We start from the raw sequence: 27,440 nt of genomic DNA, 5'->3' as shown, positions 1-27,440 counted from the left end.
TTTTTCTCCTCTGTCGATACCACTGTACAGATGTGCTATGATAGAATACCAGTCTTCTTAGCATCAGCTACCTGTCAACTATTGTATCCTAATGTCTTATGGTGAGTTTACATGAACCTTTTCAAAGTTTTGATTCTGCAGTGCTTTGTCTTATGTTGAACATTTCTACTTAGAAAGTAGAAGATTCGTTATGTTATTTTTTCTGATCTAGCCTAACCTAGACTTTATTATATGCTATTTTCTCATGTTCATTTTGCACTTTCCACCATGGGAAACTTTAATTTAAAAGTTCCCATCAATCTTATCAACACATTTGGAATTAATGCTGAATATGTAGAGTCAGAAATGAGAGCAACTTGTCAGAAATATGTTGCTGCTGTTCACTTCTGTAGCTGATGATGATGATGATTGTGGGGGGAGGGGGGGAGGGGGACAAGCCCCAGCGTGCCTCCAAGCACTTCAGCTCTAGACTGGCAAGGGAGTGAGTCAGACCTGGATGAATAGCTGGCGAGGTGGAGTCCTTGGAGGACACGGAGCAGAGGGGCAGAGCTTCCCTTGCAATGTGGAAAATAGTTTCAGATGGTTGTCTTGATTCAGCCTCATTGTTTCCAAAGAAGACGAGGAAACAGCAGCTTACACGCTGCTGGACCTGAGTGAACCATCAGTGCCGATCCTTCAGTGAGTTATGAGTTGCAGTTTCCCCTGTGTGGTGTGCAGCTCGGAGACAATGAGCATCAAAGTTTCACCATCTCGACTGTCAGATCTGTTAGTGAAGTCTAGTTTTATACCAACAGCCTGTAAGAGCCTTAAAAAATTCCAGGATTTAGGCTACTCACCTGCATGCCATTGAATGCTTGGCTTCTGTTACTTGCCTCAGGCAGAACAATGTGACTATATGAAGACATTTTTGTCTTTGCTTGCAAGATATTATGCGCATGATGTGGACATATTTTTCTTCATCCTTTTCTCAATTCATTCATTCAGTCCATTGTATTGTCACATCCTGGTTGAACTTGTTTTTGGATCAGATGGTTGGCTAACTCAGGACAGTTTTGTTGAATTAAGCATAAGTGAGCAGTATAAACACCTTTCACCTACTGTAGGAGAGTGGAGTAGTCAGTTGAATTGGTTATTGAAAGTAGTGAAACATGACCATAACAACTTACGTCTTAAGATTGTTTATTTTGTTCGACCAAAAGTCCAGAACTCAGAGATATTCATTTTACTCTCACACAAGACAAGGACAAGCAGCAGATTCTCACATTTGAGGAACTGGAACAAAAAAACCTTTGACTTTTTTTTACTTAAGAAAAATGACAGCAATTATCAAATTCAACCAATCCATTATCCAGCTAATCATTGCAGCTCTAGAATGGAGCTTAAACACCATTAGGCATCAGTGGGTAAATACATGAATAGCCTGTTGTGAAATGACTTATGTGGTTATGTCACCAATAAAATGAAGTAGCTGGTAAACCAACTGTTGACTGTGGTTAACCTTTACAGTAGACCTTCACCAAACCCACGGAGTTGTGTGTTTATTTGGCAGGATCTTATGACTCTACTCTCTGTAGGCTTTGAGATTTTGATTGGTCCTTACTTGGCGTGAGTAATATGATGATATATACTACACGACGTGATATAGATTTGCCAGAGATTTTATGCTACTGTTTATACTGTGACAGCTATCTTATTAATATCTCTGGTTAAATCAGACCTTTGTAGGAAGTGTTGCAAATCAGTGCTTTGCAATTACTGCGTGGGCAATATTGGATTTTTATATGTGTATGTATTTTTTTCATCAGTGTGAAAATGTACCTTGATTTTTCAGGCATTAAATTTATGGATTAGCCCCAAATGTAGACATTCCTATCTGGATGAAGAGTTTCTAAACAGATTTTACAGAGCACGTTTTATATTAAATGTTGATATCATTAAAGCACATATGCTATGATTGGGGATTTTTTCAATATCTCTCACTCATAGTCCTTGCACTGGTTTGGATAGCACAGAGACTGATGGGGATTTTTTAAGGGACTCCGGATTCTGCATCTATCCATCTAACATGCTAATGAAACTGGGTGCTAAACCTTTCATCACGACCTGAGGCTAATATTGACATTTCTGCCTTCAGTGGTTTCTCTTGATCACTTATTGAAACAGCAAAAAGCAAAACTTGTACACTTGTGTGAACATCAGTTACGTATTGTCAGTTTCAAGAACAACTTCAAGAGCAACTGGCGAATGAGATCCAAGTAATTCTGTTAATGTTGTTTTTACCAGAATAGAATTTTACAAAAACACAGCACAGTCGAATCAAATCAGGTCTCCAACAGCGAAGAAAGTGTTGTAACAATCCACCGTGAAAATTCCTATATTTAAAACAACACAACACAAAACTCAGAACATTTACAGATTAACATAATGTGGGAAACAAAGTCTGAACCTTGCAGTTAATTGATAACAGTAGTTAAGGTTCTGTCCTTATTAATATAGATACTGAAATCTCTCTTGACTAAACAGAAAACCACATGACAGGTCTTTACTTTTCTTAAGAACTACTGATGTTAGTCAGCAGGCCTTTGTTTTGCACACCTGAAGGTGACGACAGCTGTGTACTTTACAGTATGTGGTAAAGGATGTGTTTAAACACATGAGATGCTGCTCAGCGTCGTCTTTAGAAGTCATTTTGTCCCTTAGCCTCCTGATGCTGATGGTGCTGTGTACGATTAGTTAATAAAGTGCCTCTTGGTTTTGTTTATTTGGATCATATAACTTCTATGCCAGTCTGTTATTGCACTGTATAAGATACACACTCATACAAACAGATTCTTCTACACATTGACAGGTTTTAGTACACATTTACAGAATGATTTGCACATGATCACCTTATTACACATACACACATACACACTCTGAACACACAGTTCCTGACACAAACAGACAGACACACTTCAGCTGGTGTTGTTTTTCACTGCACCGTGTGTGTTTGTCTTGGTCTAGCATATCAATGAATTAATAGATGTTGCCACCACATTAATTTATTGCCTCACTGCTCTTGTTTGGCACCAAAAAAAAACAGAGGAGAGCTTTATAATGAAGGGAAGTGTCAATCAAAATGAAGCGGAAAATGTGTTAATTAGAGAAGAAATATTTTCTGACTTTTATAGTCTAAAATGTCCATGGAAGAGAGTGGAAGGTTGGATTTTAAGCGGAAAAACATGCAAGTAAATCTAACTGTTTTTGTTGTGAAATGATTCTGTCACATGTTGATGACCTCTAGAGAAAACACAGAAATGATTATATTCCTTCCTCATGCTGCATGGCGGAATTTGCTTTTTCTTGTGAATGAACAGCAGCTGCAGAGTGTTTTATCAGGAGAGTGGGAGGTGTGCCTATCTCTGAGAGATCTGCCTCTCAAATAGGATGTGGCTGAGAAATCCTCTGCTGTTTTTTAATGTCCCTACTAGAGAAAAAACTACTTCTGCTTTTTTCATTTATGTCCTGTTACCCTCATTTATTCCAATCAGGGGACAGGTCTCCAGTGTGGTTGGCGTGAAAATGTACTTACTTGCAACATTGCCTCAAATCCTAATGTATTATAACCTTAACCTCTTAGAACCTTCTCTCTCTGTCTCTTTCTCCTTAGTGAGATTCACCCCAGCCAAAGCCCAGCAAGGCCATGCTCACACTATGACCGCTACAATGTAAGTGTTGCAGTAAACAGACTAATATCCACCATTACTGAGGTGGCATGAATCCTGTGTCTGTGAAAGCACGGATGTTTGTATTTATCATGATATGTGGTTTCCTCCCTCCTACAGATGAAGTCTTCGATGTCAAAACACTAGTCTAGTCTGAAATTGGTTGTGTCTTGGGTTTGGGGAGAAAAATAACACCAACATTCAGTCTAGTCTCCAAAGGATTGATCTGAAAGTACTGTGCAGAATTTGCTAGCTTATGATTATAAATCAACAAATGTACAATCTGCAATTTCTTGCTTTGAAATGAGATGAAATAGATGATTTAATAAACATCTGAGAGTGGAATTCTTTTCTTTGCAGCCAAGAAACTTTGTAGAGGTTAAGGTTTTGAATAGAGCATGAAGATTTGAGGGTCAGAAATGAATAAAAATATGACTTATTGTTTGCAGAGATTAAATTTAATGTCAGAGTTGCTGACAACAGCAGAGCCTACAAAATGTGGTTTGGCTGAAAACATATCTGTGGTAAATAGAAATCTGTTATTTCACTGGTATTTTCATATACTGTTTTTACATGTAGCAGGTTCTGCAGAAGCCCATGGATGTATTTTATTTGTAAAAACTGCAATTGAAATCTTGCTTTACTACATTATTGCATGGGTTCACAAGTAAGATGCCACAATAGAAAAGGCATATTATTTACTTTGGCCAACACACAAATATGTCTATACTCCAGGACAACAGCGACCCTTGTTATGTCTTGTATATAAATTGATATTGTAACAATATCCACCTTTATGCAATTTATAGTTTTAGATAAGGAGCACTTGAGCTTATTTCTCAGGGATGTGGGGGTAGGCCAGACAAAAAGATTTGGGTCCACTGCTTTAGGAACAAGGCACAACATGAATATCAGTGGACTAGACATGAACTTCTTGGAACTAGACTACTGAAAAGCCGTTAATGCGAACTGCTGACCGACATCTTTTGTCAGAATGCTGCACAAGAGAGGTTGTAATGACTCATTGCTTCTGTAGAGAAGTTGCTCCACCAATTCTGCCACTTTTCTGTGGAACTGTGTTAAAACTCAGGTTTCCAGGCACTGGATTTGTCACAGTGGCATAAAAGCATAAAACTCCCACTACTTTCCTGTAATACCTGTTCTTTTAACGTACTTAAGTAATATGATAAAGCATGGACAAAATGTTTATATAGCACTGTTAAATCAACTGTTACTCACCTTGATACCTGACTGACTCAGTTTGTGTCGTCATCCATGTTTCATTTCTTGCTCCCTATCTCTATTGCTAAGTTTTTCCCCTTTGTACAGCTGCTCTTTATCTCATCTCCCTCCTGTTTTACCTTCTTTCTATCCATCCAGCAACTGCTTACCCTCTCTCTCTGTCTCTCTACAGGGTTTGGTCTGTAATGTTGACGGTCCTGATACATATTTTCTTGGTGTCCCATGGTGAGTTCCACCTCCAACACGTCAGATGTGACCTCTCAGCTGTTCTCTTCCAGCTTGTATTAGTTAGTCTATTGAGTCTCCAGTGAGAAAAAAAAGAGAGAAATGGTGAAAAAAATGAAAATGAAAAATGTGTTTCTGGCATGTAGTTGTTATTTTTGCCAAACATTGACTAAATCACAATTCCACATTCAACCAGTTAGCCAACCACCTCAAACAATGGAGAGAATTTAATTTTATGCCATCACGCACCATCCAATAACCTAAATAAGAATAAAGAACAATTATAATAGACAATAATAATAATTATAGACAAAACCATATGAAGATCATTAAAGAACCATCCCTAAAATGTCAGGTTCTTTTTCTGGTGATGGTTCTATGTCGAACCGCAAAGTCAAAGTTTGAAAAAACATTTAAGAACCATTATTTTTCTGTGATGAAGTCTGGATGTTAATACTTTTCTGGATTTTTAAAGAGCTGAAAGGACAGACAGAATGATGGTGTAGCATCATAAACAAGGAGACAATTTTGTGCTTGTTATGTCTTATCTATAATTGTGCCAAAGTAAATTGACTGTACTATAGTTACATGAATGCATGCAACACCTATCTGAAGGTTTAATTTGTTTTTAGAACCATGAGTAGCAACATCTCTGCTGCCACCTTCATGTTACATTTTCAGCTCATGCACAAACACAATTAAAACCCAAGTGATACTGTCAATCATTTTCTCTTTTTTCAGAAGGTTATTCAGGAACTACTTTAGAGGCTGTCTTTAATGGTGATTAAATATTTATTACATTTCTGTGAAGATGTTCCTCAGGGTTCTGCTTTGGGACCACTTTTGTTCTTAAATATTACCATCTCTTCACCTTTAAAACATTTTAAATGTAATCTTTTGCACAGATAACACAATCTTTATATTGCAGCCTCCTGCCAGTCCCTGAAAATAGACATCCTACAAAAGGAAAATAAATTTTCACAAAGAGTGCTTCTTCCACTATAAATTCTGCAGGTAGCTCACAGTTTGAGCAGTTCACATCAGGCATACCTTGGCCTTTGGGTAGATGATAAATAATTTTGAAAAGTACTTCTCAAGAAGCCTCAAAGTTTTCTCATACAGTTCTGTGAGTACTGAACAAGGGTGATGCAACTGAAGTATCATTTTCACTTGAGTAAGATGTTTTATATCACAGTTCTCTTGAGATTTGTAATGACATGAAATGACCTCTTAAATGGAGATGGAAGTCATTAAATCCTGAAATCTGTGTTACTTTTTTGTCAGTTAGTAGTAGTCTCAGTTTGGAACTGACATTTCTATTTAAGTAGTACTCAGGTTTTGAAGCTGTAACACTGGTCACGATGGGTAAGTCCATCTAATCTCCTGACACACAGGACACCACAGCTTCATACCAGTGTTGACACTTGAGTCCTAGAGATTTATTGTGGTACAGTGGGCAGATTTCCCTTGTGTATGACTCATTTGGTTTCAGCTGCCAAAATGAAAAGACAGAAACAGCCTGTTATCCACTACCAGTTGATAGATCAGCGTGGTGACTTTTCATCTGGGCTCAAAGCACTAACATGTCAGGTGTTCACTTTTATGTCTGTATACAGAAATGTAGGAACATTATATTTAATACTGATGAAAAAAGATATTCATCATACAGTAATGTGACCTGCCTGACGCAGAAAAATAAAACACTAAAGTAGAAATAAAATATAGTGTAAATCATCCCTTTTTTCCCCTGTCCAGACCCAAGTTAACTTCTTTGCCTCTCTGTGCACAGGTGCTCAGTGTTTGGAGCCTGAGGTCGGAGCCTCTCTCCGGGCAGGTGCCCTGGACCTCCCATGGCAGGATGAGCTGTGCTGTGACTCACCTTCAGCCCACCTTGATATTGAGGGAGGCGGCATGCACGCACAAGAGACAAACCGCTCTGAATCAGACCTCCCACACCATCCCCGCTGCAGTTACAAGAGCTCGACAACCAAATCAAATCCACGAGAGCCCACTGGCGGTAAGAGTTAATTTAACACTGGTGTCCAAGAATGTCTCTTAACTGATGATTAATGTATCTATTTGTCTTTCAGACATTGTGAAACAAACATATACCATGATAGGAAATGCTATCTATTCTGCGCAATCTTTTTAAAGGCTTGTCAGAGTTTGCCAGTTACTTTTGTCCAGGTTGACAAGGCATCTGTTGAGTCAGTGCATAAGAAGTGATGTATTTCAGTTTTTATTTCATATTTTTAATATACTGAAATCAAACATGAGTCCATCAGTATCAGACTGTGTGTACCAGGCTGTGCAATGACTGATTCAAGGCTTCCTCACAACCACTTGACAAGGCAGAAAAGCACAGCTTCAGTTCTATCTTATGAGTTTTCTCCAACTACAACAACAGTTAAAATACCAAACTAAGGCCACCCACAACATTGAACTGAATGCCCAAAGATATTTGGTCAGAGTTTTAAAGACTTCTTGTGAGGAGAATCTATAATTTCCTGCACCTTTATATTGACCCTGCTACTGGTGTGGTGGTTGCTATAATTTAAAGGTGCCCTGTGGATTTTTTTGACCACTAGTGGTGCTATAGAGCAGTGTTTTGATGACTGGGCCCTTGTAAGCCCACAGGTGACATGATTTAGATTCCTGCTGATGATTTTGTGCTATTGCATGTTTGATTTGAGACAAAATACACAGGACAAACATAGATCTCTGAATAAGGGAACGTAGTGATAATTGTGTTTGTTCACAAGAAACATTTGGGCAATACACTTGTGATCCTGAGTAGCAACAGGGTGGCTGCATGATGTGGCTCCTGCTCATTGGAACAAACAGCGGGGTTGGTGTCACACATGCAGCCTCGTGATTTGCCTGCAGCAACATCACTTGTCACTGATAGAGATCCCTGCCAAAGATCAGCCTGACAGGCTTATTACACTTTAATGGCTTTTTATCTGGTGTCCCTCCTGGTCTCCCCATCAGGGTGGGTGACTATGCAAGTCTTGTGCTGTGATCAATTTACACAGTGTGGCTCACAAGGATTCCCTGCTCCTTTCATCGGTTCTCACAACAAAATCAGTCCAGCTTTTCTAAGAATTGGCTCAGCACCACTGTTTTACTGCAAGGAGAATTTTAAAAGCAAATGCTGGCCCGTTCAGGTGAGCCATAATTATAAAATGCTCTCTTGGTATTGTCAGTGTGGAGATGAAGATAGAGGTGAGGCAGTATTGAGACATCAGGGAGGTGAGGAGGATTTATTTTGTTGCATCGATCTGTGAAGCGGTGTGACGCATCCAAATCAATGGTGATTAGCCAAGACCTTGCAGCTTATGCCTATGCGGTGATAATTAAACAGAGACGCTAAAGACCTGCACTGTGCCTCCTGATTGTTTTATGAGGCCTTTTGACAGTCAAGAGTGTGATTCAGCTTGGTTTCACACACACACACACACACACACACACACACACACACACACAACACAACACCAAGGTCCACAGGGTATGTTAAGAGTCATTTTTCCCATTCTTGCTTTTATGTCATACCTATTTTGTTAGCATCTTTTGTTGCTTTCAGATCCAAAAACAACCACAAGACAGGTGTGACTTAATGACTGCAGAGGGCTGAGCCTGAAGAAAAACCCACTTGATTAGTATTGAGGTCTGAACAGGAATGGTCAGTAGATGATAACAAGCAAAATGTCTTAATACGTAGCCTCATGTATATGAAATTAATTTGGCAGACAGAGGACATGAGGTAGATGTGGTAAATTTTAATACACCCGAATTCCCAGTAACACTGTTCTCATGTTTTTCTGTTTCTGGTGTCAGAGAGCAGAACAAGTATGAAATTGTGACTGAAACACGGCCCATTTAGACCACATGTTAAAGCCAGACCTTGTGCTAGCAGGGGCAATACTGGTGACTCCCTTTTACAGAGAGTGGATGAAGTCTGCCCAAGAAGTTGTTGGATTTGTCGCTGGGTGCTTTGTGCCAAATAATTTTGAAAGAGCACCGGCCAGTGGGGAAACTCCAACGGTCAGCTGGCCAACCAATGGTGTTAACTTCGTCACTCAGTCTGTCAGTCAGCGACAGACATTTGCATTTATAGGGCTGGCACTGCTGTTGTTGTCTGGCCAAAAATGTGGCGAGTTTTGACTGAGTAATTCACTATGCATGACAAACTATTTGCAGGCTGAGAAAGTTTAAAATAGTTTAAGTGTTTGAAGCAATTTAAGGGTTTTTAGTTTCAGTCTGTTTGGTCAAGGCTGAAGTATCTCAACAACTGTAAGACAGGTTGCCATAACATTTAGTACAGACATGACTCGGGTGATCAGATGATTTTTCCTCTAACACCCAGCTGCACCAATTACTGTTAGGGGTACTCGTAAAACCCCTCAATTGACCATGAATGGGTTCAGATCTGTAATATTGAGTTCTTACCAAAAGCCAAGATTTTTCTCCTCATGACTAAATTGTGAGTCAGGAGGAGCCCTGGTACTGTATGTTGTCTTGCAGCTATAATATTCCACTCAGAGGCTTATTTCTCAGAATATTCAGCCAGACTTCTTTCTCAGAAGCCTTCATTAGGAGGTCACACTCAACTGGTGTATGACATCTGGGGATGGTGCTGATAGTGCCACTAACATGAAAATATAATGTCTTGTCAGGCACCTGTTTGGACATATTGTGCCAGAATTGATGAAAACTGGGAAAAATTAACTTGTGATCTTCAGTCTCACGTCCAACCGTCAACAACTCTGGATGCCGGTCTTATGGCGGTCAGCTTACAGCCGGCTGTTGTGAGTATGAAACTGTAACCTCTTATTGTTTCATTCCTGTTTTGCTTTTTCACACTGTGTGAATGAGCTGATGTGTGTGATGTGTGTGAACCTTTCCCAACTGCTCAGTAGCGGGTTAAGCATCTGTGTGTACTTTGATAAGCAGAGGGGAAGCTGTGTGATATCATACTGGCTCCAGGCTTTTATTGTGGTGGGGATACCAGTTCACTGCTGATCTAACACACACACTTGATAAGAGATGACGGACATTGTACAGCTCTTACATGTTGTACAGAATCGCACTGTTCTGAAATATTTGCTGTAAAAGCAAACAAAACAGTTTCACATTATGGTCCATTTATTAGCTGTTCTGGAGCTTTTGATCATATCACACAGTCTTCATCAACAAATAAAGTTGCCCAGTTGTTGAGGAACTGTTAATATTCAATTTTCCATTTTTTTGTAGGCACCTCCTCTTTACCTCGAGATAAGATTGTTTTGTCAATTTTGAAACCTAAGAAATTCTGAAAGACATCTTAGAACAATCAAACTAATTGGTTATGGTGTGTTGGAAAAGTGTGGAAATGCATCACCAGAACAGTCTGAAGTCAATCAAATATGGGACAGAAAACATGAATCAATGTGACAGGTGTTAAATTGACCTTAATTAGTCTTATTTCGATCACTTCACAATAAATTCAACATACTGCAAAAACAGTAATTTCGAACATGTCTCCACCTAGATATTACTGAAACCAATCTTTTGGTTTCAGTAATATCTAGTCTTGATTACATGTTCTAAGAGAAAACATTGCGACTGAAGCGTTTCTCTGTCCATGTCCAGGTCCCAGACAGAGGATTCACAGGTGAACAGTGGGAATACTACGTCTGATAATCCTGTTGTTTGCGAAGCGGAGGATTCCTTCATGTGTTCAGTGGCTCTCGACACCACAAGCTTTGTCACCATGGTAACTGTCAGCATCTCCAACGCCAAAGCTCCGCCAGTTCTGCTCAGAGTTCCTGCCCGACCTGGTAAGAAAGTGTCTCATTTTTGTCTCACTTATCTTACGGATGGATTTATAGCTACCGTGTCCATTTAAGTGAAACAGTCATAGAAGAAGAATCTACTGTGCAGGTCTATGGACTGTAGCTTTGCAGCTGATAGTATAATGCAGCCCTAAAGTATACCTTATTAGAAAGACACTGGTACAGAGAAGGGTTTTGAAGGCCTCTCAAGCAGAATAGTTCATCTGAAGGCTGACTGATTTTGTGTGAGTACATTGTTATTGGAATAGAAGGATACACTTTTGTAGTGTATTACAGTAAGTCCTCAAAAAAGGCAAGTTCCCAGCATTCACCCTTTTTTCAAAGTCATTTAGTTACTGGCATTAACGCGCTAAGAATACATTTAGCCATGTACGAAGATGATGAAGAGCTCTTTAAAACACCAACATTTACCAGAATCCAGCTTCAAAGTGATGATTCTGGACAGATAAGAAGAAAAACGTTTTATTCAGTTGTGTTCAGAAGATGTGACTTGAATACAGCTTAAAGTAGTGGGGCCACGGCCTTGTGTGTATATGTGCATGCAACCACATCTAAGCTGTGAAATCTCCACAGTGATGGACAAGGACTTTCCATGGTGTGTTTGTTTGACCAGACCTCTTTGGTTAAACTGTCAGAGCAGAACAGAAACTGAGTAGTAACCGTGTGTTGTCTGGATTTTATATTTTGTTTATTTTGCGGTTTATCCCTTTCCTCTTGTCTATGTTACAGTATCATTAGCAAACCATTCAACCTTCTAAATGAGCCTTTTCTGCTCTTGAAACAAAGCTTTCATTTTATTTTTCTTGTTGAAATCAGTATTGTCAGTCGTGGTCCTAGATGTTACAAGACCAAGAAAAGCTGCAGATTCTCACATTTCAGAAGCATCAAACCTTTTGCATATTTGCTTGAAAAACGACTCAAACGATTATCAAAATAGCTGCTGGTCTTATTTTTAGTATCGAGTAATTGACTTATTGTTGCAGCTTTAAACAACAAAAGTTTCATGGATTTGCTGTTGTATTTAAGAGATAGAGATACAACTTGAGCCCTGTTTTTTAGCCTATGTGTGGTTAATGTATGGTATAGTTTTAGGATTTGCATTATGTGCTGAGTTGTGCTAAGTCAGCCACAGTATCAGCAGCTCCTGTTTGTACCGTTACCACGTCAACATGCAACAATAACTGAACACTGTGTATTCAGATTTGTTATTAAAAAGTTACGACTCTAAGAATAAGGGGTGAGAGGGAAACAAAGAAAACTCTTTTTCTTTCTTTCCCATGTCACCCAGACTATGAACTGCCATTGTGTGCTGTGTAGTTGGCACTTGACGTGAACAGTCATTTGACTTTATATTTGGAAAGTAATCAATGTGAGTTGCATGTGTAAATTAGACTCTCAGAGGGAAAATGTCTCCTAGTCCCTGATGTGAGAGTAGTCTGGAAAATAAATTGTTGAGCTATTACTCATAATGTTGAGTAATCTCTCCTCTCCTAGAAGGCATCTTTGTGGTTTTATAAGACTCAATTATCTCTGGCTGTATTTGTCATAACTGCTCACTGAACTGGGACATCTTTGTTAACCGGGTTGCTACGCCTGTCTCACTTTACTGAATGACAGTAAATATGCTGCCAGTCTGGTTCCAGGTTCCTGAAATCCACCTGAAATGGTCATGCAGTGACAGTATACGATTCTGAAGAGTGCAGTGATAATTTGCAGGACAAGAAAATCTCCAGCTACAGGCTTTGATTCAAAATTCACTCACTACATATATGTGCTTATGCACATAAATGTCACAGACCAAAAGGTGAAGTGAATTTACGCCAAGCAGCTGCTAAGAAATTGAATCATACGTCGTCTATATTTTTAATCAACTCTGCACTCAAGATGTGATTGATTCATTCATTAAATATTGATAATCCTGGCGTGAGGACTGGAGGAGTAATTGATCTTTGCTGTATCAAGATAAGCTTATTTACATCAAATGCCACCTGTAGATGTAAAGTGCTATTATGTCATATTCTCTTACTAGCCCAGGTGCAATCACTGGCAGATAACATACAGTGGGAATCAATGAGGTTTAATCCTATACAGACTGAATCTCAAATATTGTACTTATGAACCAATGGGAAAATATAATCCACTAATTTTATTAATGCTTATTGTAATGATGCATAAGATTTAGTAACCTTTTATGGTTATGCAAACTGATATCAGAGCAGGATTTAAGTAACTTTATGCTTGTGAGTGATTTGTCTGATGTATATTGACTCTGTTGTGTACATGGACAGTGTTGTGTACGTGGTCACTGTTAGTATGTGCTTCTTTTCTTGAGATCATCTGTTCTTTCTCTACAGTGAAACCGAGTCCTCCAGTCAACCTCTCACATATTCAGACCATCGAAGCAGAACTGATTTTACACTGGGACGACCCATCAGACTTTGATAACAGCCCACTGAGATATGAGGTCCGATACTCCTTTAACAACACGCATCCAGACTGGCAGGTAAATACTAACCTGTTATACACAGCATGCATAAAATGTAGAGCTGCAGCAAAAGATTATTTTCATTATCAGTTATTCTGCTTGCCCTAAAAGTTGTTCAGGGCCTTTTAGGGCATCAGAAAGTCTTACACATGTTATTCATTCAGCCACAGGTTCCATACAGACACACACACACACACACACACACACACACACACACACACACACAGATTGTATTTGCCTCTCCTTGCAACAGAGCTGTTTTTATGCAGCACGAATTTCCACTGACAAGAAGAAGGGTTTATTCAGTGCGACTCTCTCAGAGTCCAATGGGGTTTTAATAGCATGCTTAGGTTTCAGCACTTAATGTTCAGCAGTAGATTTGAAGCAGATTTAGATTTTAGACCTTTAACCCTCCTATAGATAATTAAATAAAGTTTTTATCTTTTCCAATACTTTTTGTGAAAATTCCTCTTAATATACACCAATACTTATTGCTCTTGAGAGAGTCAGAGAGAATTTTTTAAAATCCATGTAAAAGGCTTTCAAGGTGTCCCAGAGATCATTTTTTCAAATATAATTTGTGTTAAAAATGGATGAGAAACATGGCCTCAGTCTGCAGACACACTGTCCAATTATGGCTGCAGGCTAGTTTTGTGTTTTGGTAACAGAGACACTTGATGACACAGCCACAACTGCATGTCATGTCTTGATGAGAGATTTCAGATTCAGTCATCATTCTCAGGAAAACACACCCTGTCCTTATGTCAGTTGTGTGTTTGCATGCTCCCCTCTGTCTTCAGGTGGTGTCTGCACCTGGAGAGCCCAGACTGTCTCTGAATCTGAAGCCCAAACTAAACTACACCATCCAGGTTCGCTGTTCCGGCCTGAATGAGCCTCCACTGTGGAGCGACTGGAGTGAAAGTCACCACATCTTCCTGGACAGTAAGAACAAGCTCCTTCCAACTGTTTATATAAAGACAAATACACAAATACAGAAACTTACAGGGTGGCTGCTTTAAAAAAAATGTTATTTATATTTGTTATTTTTTACTCCTACACTTTAAACTGCAAGCTTTTTGCAGTTATGTTTTTCTTCCTCTGCACAGTGAATGTGTCACTCAGTACAACATTCACAGTTTATTAAGCTGTTGAAGAATTGTTTGAAAATCCCCACAGTATCCATCAGGGGGTCTGGGGCCCTGGGATTCTTGTAGGAACTGCAGGGGGTTCATTAAATTTAGCAGAAAACAACTGACATGCCTGGCATGGTTGGCAATGACGATCGGTCCATCACTCTAGACTGAAATATCTCAGCAAGTATCAAATGGATTCCCACTCAGTTTAATATAGAAATTAGTTGTCTCCAGTGGATAAAGTTTAAGGAGTCTGGTAATCCCTCACCTTTAAGTCTAGCAGCACCACGAGGTTGGCACTTTTGTTTTTTTGTAAAATGTCTTGACAGCTATAGAATGACATGAAACTCCTCACTGAGAGTCATGGTGCCCAGAGGATGACCTCTAATGATTTTCATGGAGCTCCATCATCAGGTCAGTTTTGTTTTAGTTCATGACTACAACCTGCGAAACGAACTACATTCATCAGCCTCGTCAGAGTTTATTTAATACCTACAATTTCCTGCAGAACCAACTACTGAATCAAAGGGAAGCACAGTTAATTTCTAACTTTGCAGTTGCCCTTTTAGTCAGCAAATTATTGAGATGCAGTATTTCGCAATTACACCTCTAAGCAACACGTAGATGTTTGATTTCCATTTTGATTGAGAGACAGATTGATGTTTCTAGTCCTGAGCTGAATCAGACACTGACGTAAGACACAACAGTAGCTTTTTTGGTTGGTTTTGGTCATATTGTTGAACAGTTGCTGATAAAGATATAGCTTACAACATTTTACAGGATGTTGTTTGTGTCTTACATATTTTCTCAAAAATCTTTACAGTAAAACTAGTTGCACTTCTGTTACTGGTTGCTCTGTCAGTCTGCATTGAATATTCCATGTTGGCTCCTTTGCATATTGCAGTGCCATTTGTCATTGTTTCCAAAGGATTTGACTGACAAAACATCAAACAAAATGTGTAAATGCTAAAATTACCTGTCATCTTAATAATATTTTCTGAATGAAATCTTATCTAGGCGAGTAAAATTATACAATTTTGCCACTTTGCAGTGAACTTGGCAGGCTTACATTTTAAACAAGCACTGGTGGCTGCAATTCAGCTCTCATTTTCTTTGAGGGGTTCGAGAGGTTTGGTCTTTGAGATGAGGATTCATCACTGACTGAAGTGGCGACCTCAATTATCTCTCAGGTTGATTTATGTTATTGCTAAACTATTAAAAAACGAGTCAAGCTCATTAGTCTGAGCATTTAATGAAGAACTCATTTCAATATGGCCAGTGTCAGCAGACTCCGAATCAAGAGGTCGTCCTCATGCATAGTGACAAATCATACAGTTTCACACAGGGGATTGAAAATGTGGAGAATGTCATGGGCGGCAAAACTGTTCACACAGGTGAACATGAAGCAGTCATCCATGTGCAGATTTTGTAACCAGGGTTTTTTTAAATGATGAAACTGAAAATTGAAAAATGAGACTGAGAATTGTTTGTACGCTCTAAATGACCCTTTTAACACCATCACCATCACTGTTCATAAATTGTTCAGGTTGGCTTTTTATTATTTCTGTGCTCTGTAACATCAGACTGCTAATTAACATGTTACACAGCAGACTATTTCTGGCAGTGTTGTGTTGTCATCGTAGATGAGTGTGTGTTAAATAGCTTTTACAAATACATGAGAATGTATTGTGCATATCACATGAGGAAATTTGACCCTCGTATGAAATGTGTGTGTGTGTGTGTGTGTGTTATGGGGTGAAAAGTTTGAGTCAACAAACCAAAACGAGATACAGAAACTTTACTTTATCACCTCAAAAGTAAAATAATGACTTTTCCTGTTTTTTTTTTATGTGTACTTTCTGTAAAAAAAACAAAAACAAAAAACATCTAATGTAAGGACGCATGTACAGACAAGAACACATTAAACTTCTGACAGAAATATTCAAAGTTTGAACAATGTGACATAAAACAGCATTTCAATTTCTTTAAAAGTTTTCTTTTGTTGAGGTCTTCACCTGTTTTGCTGGTGAGTCAGATTCTTTTCTTTTTTGATGGCAGAGCAGTCAACTCCACACAGATGTCTAGGTGGGTTGTATCTAAAGAGGTGGTTAGATAACAACCCTCACACAACTCATTTCAGACCATGTGGCAAACAAACTAAAAAGAAAAGTCTTGAAAAGCCTCAAAAAGGTTTTTTCTTTTGTAAAAATCCACATTTAAATTGTGGATGAATGAGAATGACTCAGTCATTTGTTTGATTGGGGATCTTTGTTTTTGTCTCCTTTATTGTGTTCATTTAGCTTTGTCCTTTACTATAAAGAAAAAGAAAAAGTAGCACAAAATGAGATTTTAATGAAAATTATAAAAAGAGTGAGCATCAGAGCGATGCTGGTTGTTACAAAAAGTTTTTTTTAGAAATTAAACCATATCACGATTGTTTTTCTTTGTTTGCAGCGGTGAGCTACATCCCTGAGAAAGTGGTGGCACGACCGGGGGAGAACGTAACAGTGTATTGTGTGTTCAACGACCACAGCATCAACGCCAGCACAGCCATGTGGATGCTCAACTTCCAGCAGCCACTTCATCGCAGCCAGTACCACCCAATCAGCCAATGGGTAAAAACAAACATAACAACAACAAAAAAAGCCCTCCTCACAGGACTTTGTGTGTTTCCGGGAACATTTCCAAAAAGCTGAATGACCCTCCTGTGTATTGTTAGTAAATGTACAGTCCACTTAAATAAAAGAATAGATCTGACTTTTCCTTTACCCCGACCCAGGTCAGCCAGATCACAGTGCGCCCTTCAGAGAGCCGGATGTATGATCTGCTGCGGTGCACTCGGGGATGGAGCCGCCCTTACAGCCAGATCTATGTAGAGGGTGAGCTTTGCTAAATGTTATGCCCAGTTAAACACTATTACCACTACGGTTACATTTCCAAAGAAAGAAAGACAAAACATTATGTATAGTTTCTGATATGGATGAGCAATTCCTGTTGTGAAAATCACTTCTAATGTTCTCAGGTTACTAGAAATCCATGTTCCTTTTAAGTCTTTTTTTTCTGCTGTGTGGACAAAGACAGGAAAGAGTGTGGCGACCTGTGACAGCAGAACACTCTGAACCTAACCAATCCCAGTAGAGAGGCTGTCTTAGGCGAAGTTTGTTTTTATTTTTCCCTAAACCCAAGTGTTTCTTTCTGTGTGTTTTAGGAGCTTCTATCGATATAGACTGTAAAACCAACGGTGATATCAATGCTATGGACTGCAGCTGGAAGGACAAACAGTGGACCAATTCCAAATTTCAATCCAGGTAAAGCGCTTTACACAGCTGAACCCAAGTGTACTTCATGCATGTGTACAAGCCATCACATTGTTGGTGAAAGCTTAAATCAACACTCTAAGCTCGGTGTGCTGAAAACATGGAAGTTACTGAACACAGTGTACCAGAGTACAGGCTCATTGGACACACCCTGGAAAGACTTGTTTTCAACCCCACACAGTGTGAAGTGATACCAGGAAGTTTCTTTGAGCAGCAAACTATAAGTCAGTGTCATCAGTACCTCAGAGCAATAGAAAGTCTCTGCCTTTAAAAAAAATGAAACCCAAACCACAACAATGAGGACTGACAGATTGATGTAATGTTTCTTTCATAGGTCTTTGTACTAACCAATGTACTACAGAGACTTCTTGTGCATCTTGCCAGCTTTTTGCTTTTTCTTTTTAAGTCCCCCTCCCTTAAACAGAGTAGAAAAAATACATCAAGGAATATTTCAATTTGAGATATATTTTGCTATCAGGAAGTGATCCAGCAATTGTGTCTTATATTCATAGTTTTAGGTATTATTCCTATTGTTACTCACCAAATTAATTGCTGAGACCTGCTAAAGAGAAGTCCAATGTGGCAAGAAACACAAGGACAGTTGAGCCCTTACTAGATGAGTTCTCACAATGCTGATTAAGCCTATAAACGGCAAGTAAATCTCTCTGTATTTTAAGTCTGGTGTCTGAGACAACATTCCCGAAGTAATGCGCCAGGAACAATGTGTTTGTCAAGCAGCAAAAACTGGTTCGCCAAAGCTAAAGAGTGAGGCAGCTGTAGCGATGGAAATGGAGTGGGCTACAGCAACTAGGAGTATGGTGGAAACTGTGGCGGAAATGTCAGTTCGGCATGAGTAAATATCAGCTGTATGAGGCCATGTTGTTTTCTGCTGATTTAAAAAATTGGATATTGGATAAACACCATCAATAGCCTCCTCTTTCCAACATCCACTCAAAATGATGATAAAGATGAGGGAATTATTTTCCCTTTTCTTGGGTACACCACAGATTAGATATTTTCCATTAGTGATGTTTTTCATTTCCTCAGATGAGCTATTCATTTCTCCTCATTAATATTTTGTTCATTCCAGGTGGGCTGACGTGCTATGTGATGTGATGGAGAAGAGGGAGAGAGCGGGTGAGATAGTGGGGGAGATGGGGCCTGCTTGCCTGCCCATCACATCCGGGAAGAAAACCTGCACCATCCAGCCTCTGAGGATGAACTGCTACAAGCTGTGGCTGGAGGTGTCGTCCCAGCTGGGCCCTGTCAGGTCCAAACCCATCTACCTGTCACCCATAGATCACGGTGAGACAGCCGTCATTACTTCATTTATCATCATGTGTCCTCTCTGTGTATTTTCAAAATAAAATATCTCTTAATTTACTGCTATTGATGTGAGATGTTTTGAGATCTAATTTTTAAGCTAAAAATAAATATTGATGTGCAAGGTGTTTTTGGTCAGGATTTATATAAAGTTTAGCTACAAGCGTGCTCTTATACCATGATATGGCTCATCAGATTTTGTACAGCAGTTGTCATGCTTAATGTTTACCAGATATATCAGAGATTTGTGAGATTTTATGAGAAACTCAAACTCTGTTGTCTTCTTCCATAGTGAAACCCCACACACCCAATAATGTGAAGGCAGTGACTCGGAGCAGTGGCGTCCTGTCAGTCACTTGGGAGCCCCCATCTCTGCCGGTCGGGGGGCTCAAATGTCAGTTTCGGTACCACTCGCTGTCCACAATGAGAAGCCAGCCAGAGTGGAAGGTGAGCATGGATGGTTAGCAAATGGATGACTCTCATGGAGCACGTCCAACTCTCTACTGTCCACTGATGGTTTATTTTATAAGATGAGGGAATTATTTTCTCTTATTCTTGAGTAAGGTAGAGTGTGTACTCCACAGATCAGATATTTTCCATTAATGATGTTTTTCATTTTGCCAGATGAGCTGTTAAGAAACTCATATCATGTCTGCAGGTCCAGAGTCCAGTGCGGGTTTCTTTTGTGGAAGTTGTGGTGCCTGATATGTGCCGGGTCTATGTGGTGCAAGTACGCTGCATGCATGCCAACGGCACTGGCTACTGGAGTGACTGGAGTGACTCCATCTACTCCACTCCAGACAACAGCAGAGGTAAAACACCACTAATGTCACTCCTGAATAAAATTTCAAATAACCCTAACCTTTTAAGATAATGACAACCTTGACAGATGCCTGAACCTTTTAAATCACATCTGACCTTCTGATTTTAGCTCTAATGGAAAATGGCACACAAACACCATCACCTCCATCACTAACAGGTAAAAGCTGCAATGTGATGTAATTGTCGGTTTCCTCCTCAGCTCCTGAGCGTGGCCCTGATTTCTGGAGAATTCTTCAAGACGATCCATACAGAAACCAGACTAATGTCACTCTGCTGTTTGAGGTACACAAACATTTTTGTTTGACTAAGCTTATTCTGTAAGGTTAAGTCTTATTGACAATTATTGCCCGTGTGGCCAAAGCCTGATACACATTACAGAGGAATAATGTGTATCAGGCCATAGAGCTAAATTGTTGTCACCAACTGAGTAACACGTTCCTTCACTACTATGGAAACAGGCACATTAACTTTGAGTCAATGTGTCATGCACCATCCTGCTGCAGGAAACACTCACTAGTGCAAAAACCACCAGTCTTATCATTTAAGGTTTAACATTAAAAATATCATGCTTTGTTCCACAGGATCTCCCAGTATCAGGGCAATCCTACTGTGTGGATGGATTTATAGTTCAGCACCAAACCCAGAGTGGCACAGTGATGAGGAAGCGGATTGACGTGGCATCGTCCTACAGCTTTGAGTGGAACCAGGAGCCTCAAACTGTGACTGTGGAGGCCTACAATAGTCTGGGGAGCTCTGCTAGCAACACCAACATGACGCTGGAGAGACAGCCCAAACGTGAGTGGGAAACCTCTCGCACAGTGAATTTATTATACTGTTAGCACAGCAGTTAGCAGTTCTGTCCTGGCCTGAGCCTGTTCCTGAGGATCAGTTAAGACCCTTGTTGTTATTTTTTACCTGAACCCAAACTGTGGATTTAGGGACTCATTAAAACCTTAGATGAGGTACAGACAATGAACAAGAGCAACAACAAAAACCATGCCACAGATCAGAATTTAACAGAAATGTGAAATGGTGAACAAAATTTGTAAACGATCATATCAATGATTTAATCTATTTCAAAACAAACCCAGCTGTCTAAAACCATAAAAAACAATATCTAAACCAATAAGTAACCTCACTAAGAATCTAAAATACCTCAAAACATCTGCAGCCAGAAAAGAGCAGATGGTTTCTCCAGCAATGATTTAAACTCTGTAACATGCTCTTATTTTCCAGTAAAGATGTGAAAACTGTTGCTGAGATCAAAAAGGTGTGCAATTTTGTTACATTGTGAAAATGCACAGGTCTACAAAAGTGAGGTTGAAATCAATGGCAAAAGTACCTCAGAGTGCACATGTTCTGGAAAGAAAACAAGATGGGTAGAATTGTCCATAAAACCACTGAAAAGCATGCAAACACAGAGTTTCCAGTAATCATATTTGTTTCTTTCCAAACTATGTGAAAGATGGCAGCACTAAAAAGTAAATGAACTTTTTTTGTGCTGTTTTGTTTCCTCTCAGGAATTTATTTCCCAGAAACATGAGTTTGGCCGCCATTTATAAAGGCTGTTAAGCTGAGATCTTGTCATTCTTTGGACCTGTTAACTTTACAACAGATTTTTCTTGTCTTTTAATTTGCCACTATGAGCATTCTTACTTCCACCATACCTTATAATACATACAGAATTGACAGAATAGACATAGACAGAAAAATGAACGTCAAAGGTGGTCACTGGAACAGAAATCCATTTAAGCATGACATTAAAAATGTGTGTCTCTGGGGATCCCATAAACGCTCTGATTTAAGCCCTTCAGCCATTAGCTTCACTGCAGTATATAGTATTAGCAGCATTTCAACAGAAGTAACAAGGCTAATTTTTAAATGACACTAATACATGAAGTTGTTTGTGTCTCACGGTTGTTTGTCTCTCTCCTATTACTCATAATTCAGAGAAGGCCACTTTCATTAAACTACTAACTGGCAGAATCTAAATGGTTTTCCATGAACATGGCCAGTTTTTTTTGTCATTTCTTTTCCAGACAGTGCTGTTTGTTACACATTTTCCCATTAGTACTCTGACAAAAATGTGATTTCATTTTTATTAGCTGCTAAACTAGCAGCGGGCTAAATTGGCCAAACAACTGACCTTGGCATTAGAAGCCACAGCAAATGATTCACATAATTTTCACGGTCATTCAGGGACCTCTTATGTCCTGTATTGAAGCAGCTGCATTTGTGATGTTTCCCTGCTTATTCAGCTTTGTCCTTTAATTTATCACCTGTCTCTATTCATGGTAATACTTTAAGTCCCCCTCTTCAATATTTATTTGCAACATATTTTACATTATTCCAACTGTGCTTTACTATATGATATTAACAAATACTTGTTATAACTGGTAAATAGAGGGACTTAAAGCAAAGTGTTACCTATCCAAGCATCAAAGTCACCAAATATCAACCTAAATGAGCTGAAAATCCCTCCAGTAGATTTTGGGTTCCCTTTAATTTGATGAGCATGTGATGAGCAACCCTGAGTGATCAGGTCATCTGTTGTACTGTACTGACTGTTCCTCTCTGTTATTTCAATATAGGCCGCTGTGTGCATTCGTTCCGCGTGATGGTCATCAACAGCACCTGCGTGTCGCTGTCCTGGAGCCTGCTGGACAACAGCTCTGTGCCTCTGTTCATGGTGGTCCAGTGGTTAACACAGAGGCAGCAGGAGTCTGATCATCACAAAGGCCAGAGTGGAGAAACATGGGCCAGGCTTCCCTACACTGACCGTCCCGTCTATCTGAGAGGTAATGTGTTCTCCTCTCTTTCTGTTCTTGTCATTATTTACCAGCCAACCAAACCTCTGACCTTACTTATCGTCGTAGGTAATTTCTTTGGTTCTGAGGAATATGGATTCTACTTGTACCCTGTGTTTGCTCAGGGAGAAGGGGAGCCAGTGTACACTATGGGTAAGCCCAATATTCACAGGTTGTCTGGTTGCTGTAGCAGCAACCGTATTCATCATTAAAGTGTCTTTGCAAGAATGGTCCACTTGTAGCACGTTCACTGCATCATTACTATTTCCACCTGTTGCAGCTGCCAGAGGAGACCCTGCAGCCTACATGATGCTGATGATCATCTCCTTCCTTTCAATTGTCCTGCTTGTCACTCTGGTCCTCTCCCAAAACCAGTAAGTAAAAAAACAATTGAAATTTAATTCATACACTCCCATAGCACTGCAGCAATATGTAAACTTTACTCTTTGACATACAGATCTTCAAGTTTTCTTTCATATTTAATCTTGCTCCTTTGCAGCATCAGTGTACACTGAATTTGTTTTTTACCTAACACCTGCAAGAAATGATAAATGATGTTAATCTCTGGGGTGCAGTCTAATTTAGGGAACAGAGACACTGACCATGAAAAATTAGTGTGAGTGTGACATTTAACAGGTCACAAGGGTGTAATTACACTTGATGTTAGCTGATGGTGGGGGGTGGGTCAGGGTGTTTTAGACAGTACGCACAACCTAAATATTTCCTGCATTTTATTCCCAGGATGAAAAAGATTGTGTGGAAAGATGTACCCAACCCAAACAAGTGTTCATGGGCTAAAGGACTAGACTTCAAAAAGGTAAAAACCCTTCCTAAATGGTGATTCAAGGTCAACATTTGTCACTTTTGACTGATGTGTTTACCTGCATTTGAAAATGTATGTATTTAATAGATGGTTACCTGAATTGTTGTGAATTATTTGCATGATAGCGTACAACATTTGGCAATTCATGTTAGAACTAAAGTAATATAAAAAAGGAGTAGTTCACCATTATGAGAAATATGGCAACTTGCTTTCTTGCTGAGAGCAAGCTAGTATGAAGCAACAGTCAGGAGTCAGTTAGCGTAGCATAAACACTGGAAACAGCGGGAGCAGCTAGCATAGTCTTGTCTGATAGAAATGAATGTCTCCCTACCAGTCCCTCTAAAAAAGGCCACTAATTAATATTAGCTAATTAATTTAATTTGTTCAAGTCCAAAAACAACAAGGTGTGGTTCTGGAGTCTCTGCTTGAGCCTGACAACCTCACTGTGATGACACACTTTCCTACAACTTGTTGGTTTAACTTTGGTTTTTAAAAAACAAGATTTAACATGTTAGTTAAAAGAGCTTTAAAATTTTTACAACTCTGAAAGGAGCCATCTAGCAAAATATTAAACCATTATTTTAACTCAATATATTATGGCTTTGCACAAAGTTCTGTTTTATAATTCAATTTTTTTTACTATATGGCAGTGCTGTAGACTGATTAAACATCTGTATATTAACTCTGTTACAGCAATGTACAAGCTCTGTCTGTCTACATCTGTGGGCAATTATGAGTCAGATGCAATACAACTCTCAGGGAGTAACAGAAAATATGCCTCATCTTCTTAACCATTTTCCCATTATCTGCAATGTCTTCTCGTGTTCATATATTTTTGTTTGTACATCAACACTTTATATCTGTTTTTGTATCTCATTCCAGGCTGACACCTTTGACCACCTGTTCAGACCACCAGAGGGCCTGCCAGCCTGGCCGCTGCTGCTGCCTTCTGAGAACGTCTCCAAAGTTGTCATAGTGGACAAAGCTGACCTCTCAGCCCTGACCACAGCCCTGGTCCAAACCCCACTTGTGTCCCTGACTCCCGACCCAGCCACTGCCTTAGCTATCTCCATTCCTCCAGGGTTTGACTCAGAGGTCAGCCAAACCAAGTTCATTGTGAGTGAGGTGTTAATGAATGAAGCTCCTTCCATAGCCCTTAATCTGGATGCTTTAACCAGTTCACACCCACGGATAGATGAGTTACCACCAGTCAATGCCCAGGAAGACCAGGCCCCAGGCAGTGCTGACAGTTCTGCCCAGTCTTCAGTCACATATGCCACCGTTCTGCTCTCTAACCCAAAGCAACAGCTGATTCATCTCCACTACAAGGATGCTAGTGGCAGCAGCTCCAGTGATGAGGGCAATTTCTCTGCCAACAACTCCGACATTTCAGGATCTTTCCCCGGTGGCCTGTGGGAGCTGGACAGCTGTCGGGGCGGGGAGATGGACGACCCGCGGCGTTCCTGCTCCTACAACTCTGTGGAGGAGCTTTCCGAAACATCAGAGCAGGAAGACGAAGGAGGAGAGGTGAGAGAGGAGAAGGACTTGTATTATCTAGGAATGGACTATCGAGCAGAGGATGAGGAGAGTGAGGAAGAGGAGGAGCAGAGAGAAGAGGAGACGAAAATTGAGCTGCTTAAAAATGTAGTTTTGAACAGAGAAGACTGTTCTGTGGAGTCTCACCCTTTGCTCGGGCCCGAGGACTCGAGCGAGCCCACAGAGCCGCTGTCACCGTCGACATGCAGCTTTTCCCCGCTGTATATGCCTCAGTTCAGAACTGCCACGTGCACAAGGCAGGTACAGGACAGCAAACCCCAACTGTGACCCTCACACAAACTGCATTTAAATGAACATGTGCATCATTAAATCCGTTGTGTTGTGGACTGCGTCGTGATTCAGCATTTACCAAAGCGGATTTGCATCTGTCCCCTTAGACATAGTGAGGTGTGGAGCTGGAAAATGTAAAAATACCTCCACTAATGTATGATTGCAAATTGATATTAGTCAATGCTGCTATTGTGTTCTGATGGAAAAGACGTCAGGTGGGCACATGCCTCATTCCCAGGCATTTATTTCTTTCTTTATGGGGCTTTAAAAGCCTGATTCTACTGTGCCACACTGCTCCTCTAGCATCAGTTATTGATGTAGGAGCTTTGGCTAGGAAAAATGAGCTCACATATTTTCAGTGGAAGGAAGACTAGTGGAATAATGCACAGTTCATGCTGAAAGTGCGCAGCAGTCAGACTGTACAGGCAGTATATTGGTAATCAGGAAGGGAGTGATAGGGGAGGTAGGCGTCATGTGGCTTCAAACATCCCATACATACAGTGTATTTCACCGGTTGGCATCCATTAAATGCATATAAAAATATATAGGAAATGCTCTGTGTACCTACATCCACTCATCTGCTCCTATCTTGATGTGGAAAAGACATTCTCTGCTGAATTCTTTCGGCTGCATTTTAAGCAAAACATGAAAGAGTTTCAAAGAGAATAGATATAATAGATAAACACAGAAAGCGAGAAAGAAAGGCCCATAATCTGCAGTTTTGGCTTTGTCTAAGCACATTCGACTGTGAAGTGAAGGTAGAACTTGGATGTCACTTCAGAGCTACTGGTGTGACTAAAAGAAACCAGGTGATGATGAAAACAGCTGTAGTCAGTGAGTAACTGCAGGTGATTTTTTTGGGCACAGAATTCACTGCATTCATCTGCAGCTTGCACAACAACATCTGCATGGACTAACTCACCCACCAACCCAAAGAATGTCTTTTTGTACTTTGTGCTGTAATGTAATTGAGACTTTGTTACAGTATATGAGAAATGTGATATCTATTTTTCTGTGTTTGGCTAACACCTGCTGTCTGGTGTAAATTAAAGACAAAAGAATGTATATTTGAAACCAGAGGAAGAAGACAGAAATTGAAATTAACGGAACTATTGAAACATGGTTGACAGAAATTGTTTATTGTATATGCAGATCTTTTGTCTATTTTTCATGGTGAAAATAAAGTATTTATTGTGACTCTGTCTGGCTTTTGTAACCAGAATTGGTTTCAAATGAAGAGACAATACCTGGCCTGATCTCACTCATTCAGGGGTGTGTCCTCATTGGGTAATGAGTACAACAGGTGGGAGATTATGAGTCATTCAGGGATTACTTCCCAAAGATTTCACAAACCAAACTGAAAACTCCAAGAAACAAATCAAATGAGGATAAATAAGTTTTACTGACTGTTTTTTTATTTATTTATTTTTAGAAAAATAAATCTCAAATAGATGGTTTGACCTCTTCCAATCAAATATTCACTGCCGTTATGTGACTCAAAATTTGAAATTACGTTGTGCTTTTTTATGGCAAACTTCTCTTCAGAGAGTCTGTCCTTAAGATGCCTTTTTGTGAATCGTTTGTAAGAACAATTACACAGGCAAACAAGACAATATACAACAAATGTGGGGTGTCACGGTTTCACCCTTCCAGTTTTAAAACTAAAATACCCAGTGACTCTGGAGTAATGATTACATTGGAGGCATCCAGGTGTTTCTTCAGCCACATATCCCCTCTGCAAGCTGGGAATGAGCAATCTTTGTTGGTTTATTTGTTTTGCATTCATATTCATCAGATGTGCAAATACCCCCATAAAATTGCACAATTCTGTCACCTTGTGGCTGCAAAAAGTAAAGACATCAGATTCCAGTTATACACAAATGCAGTATATTGGTTCT

The 27,440-nt window shown here is 39.7% G+C and overlaps 1 protein-coding gene across 1 annotated transcript; it reads left to right on the top strand.

Annotated features, from left to right (window-relative positions):
* lepr (leptin receptor) lies at positions 1-26,744 on the top strand. The gene is given in 23 exon segments (XM_051077175.1): positions 1-101; positions 3,650-3,707; positions 5,119-5,171; positions 6,961-7,188; positions 9,848-9,870; positions 9,872-9,973; positions 10,047-10,051; positions 10,803-10,990; positions 13,360-13,508; positions 14,291-14,432; positions 17,078-17,238; positions 17,403-17,502; positions 17,832-17,931; positions 19,031-19,245; positions 19,556-19,710; positions 19,922-20,075; positions 20,285-20,367; positions 20,667-20,880; positions 22,677-22,883; positions 22,962-23,045; positions 23,173-23,266; positions 23,634-23,709; positions 24,598-26,744. Coding segments are annotated over 23 exon segments (3,543 nt in total). The 5' UTR covers positions 1-91; the 3' UTR covers positions 25,540-26,744.
* Positions 26,745-27,440: the final 696 nt, after the last annotated feature.

The sequence above is a fragment of the Lates calcarifer genome, linkage group LG17, assembly GCF_001640805.2.
Source record: "Lates calcarifer isolate ASB-BC8 linkage group LG17, TLL_Latcal_v3, whole genome shotgun sequence".
In the NCBI taxonomy this organism is placed as follows: domain Eukaryota; kingdom Metazoa; phylum Chordata; class Actinopteri; family Centropomidae; genus Lates; species Lates calcarifer.
Note: the sequence above shows the minus strand (reverse complement) of the source record. Positions and strands in the feature narration are given on the sequence as shown.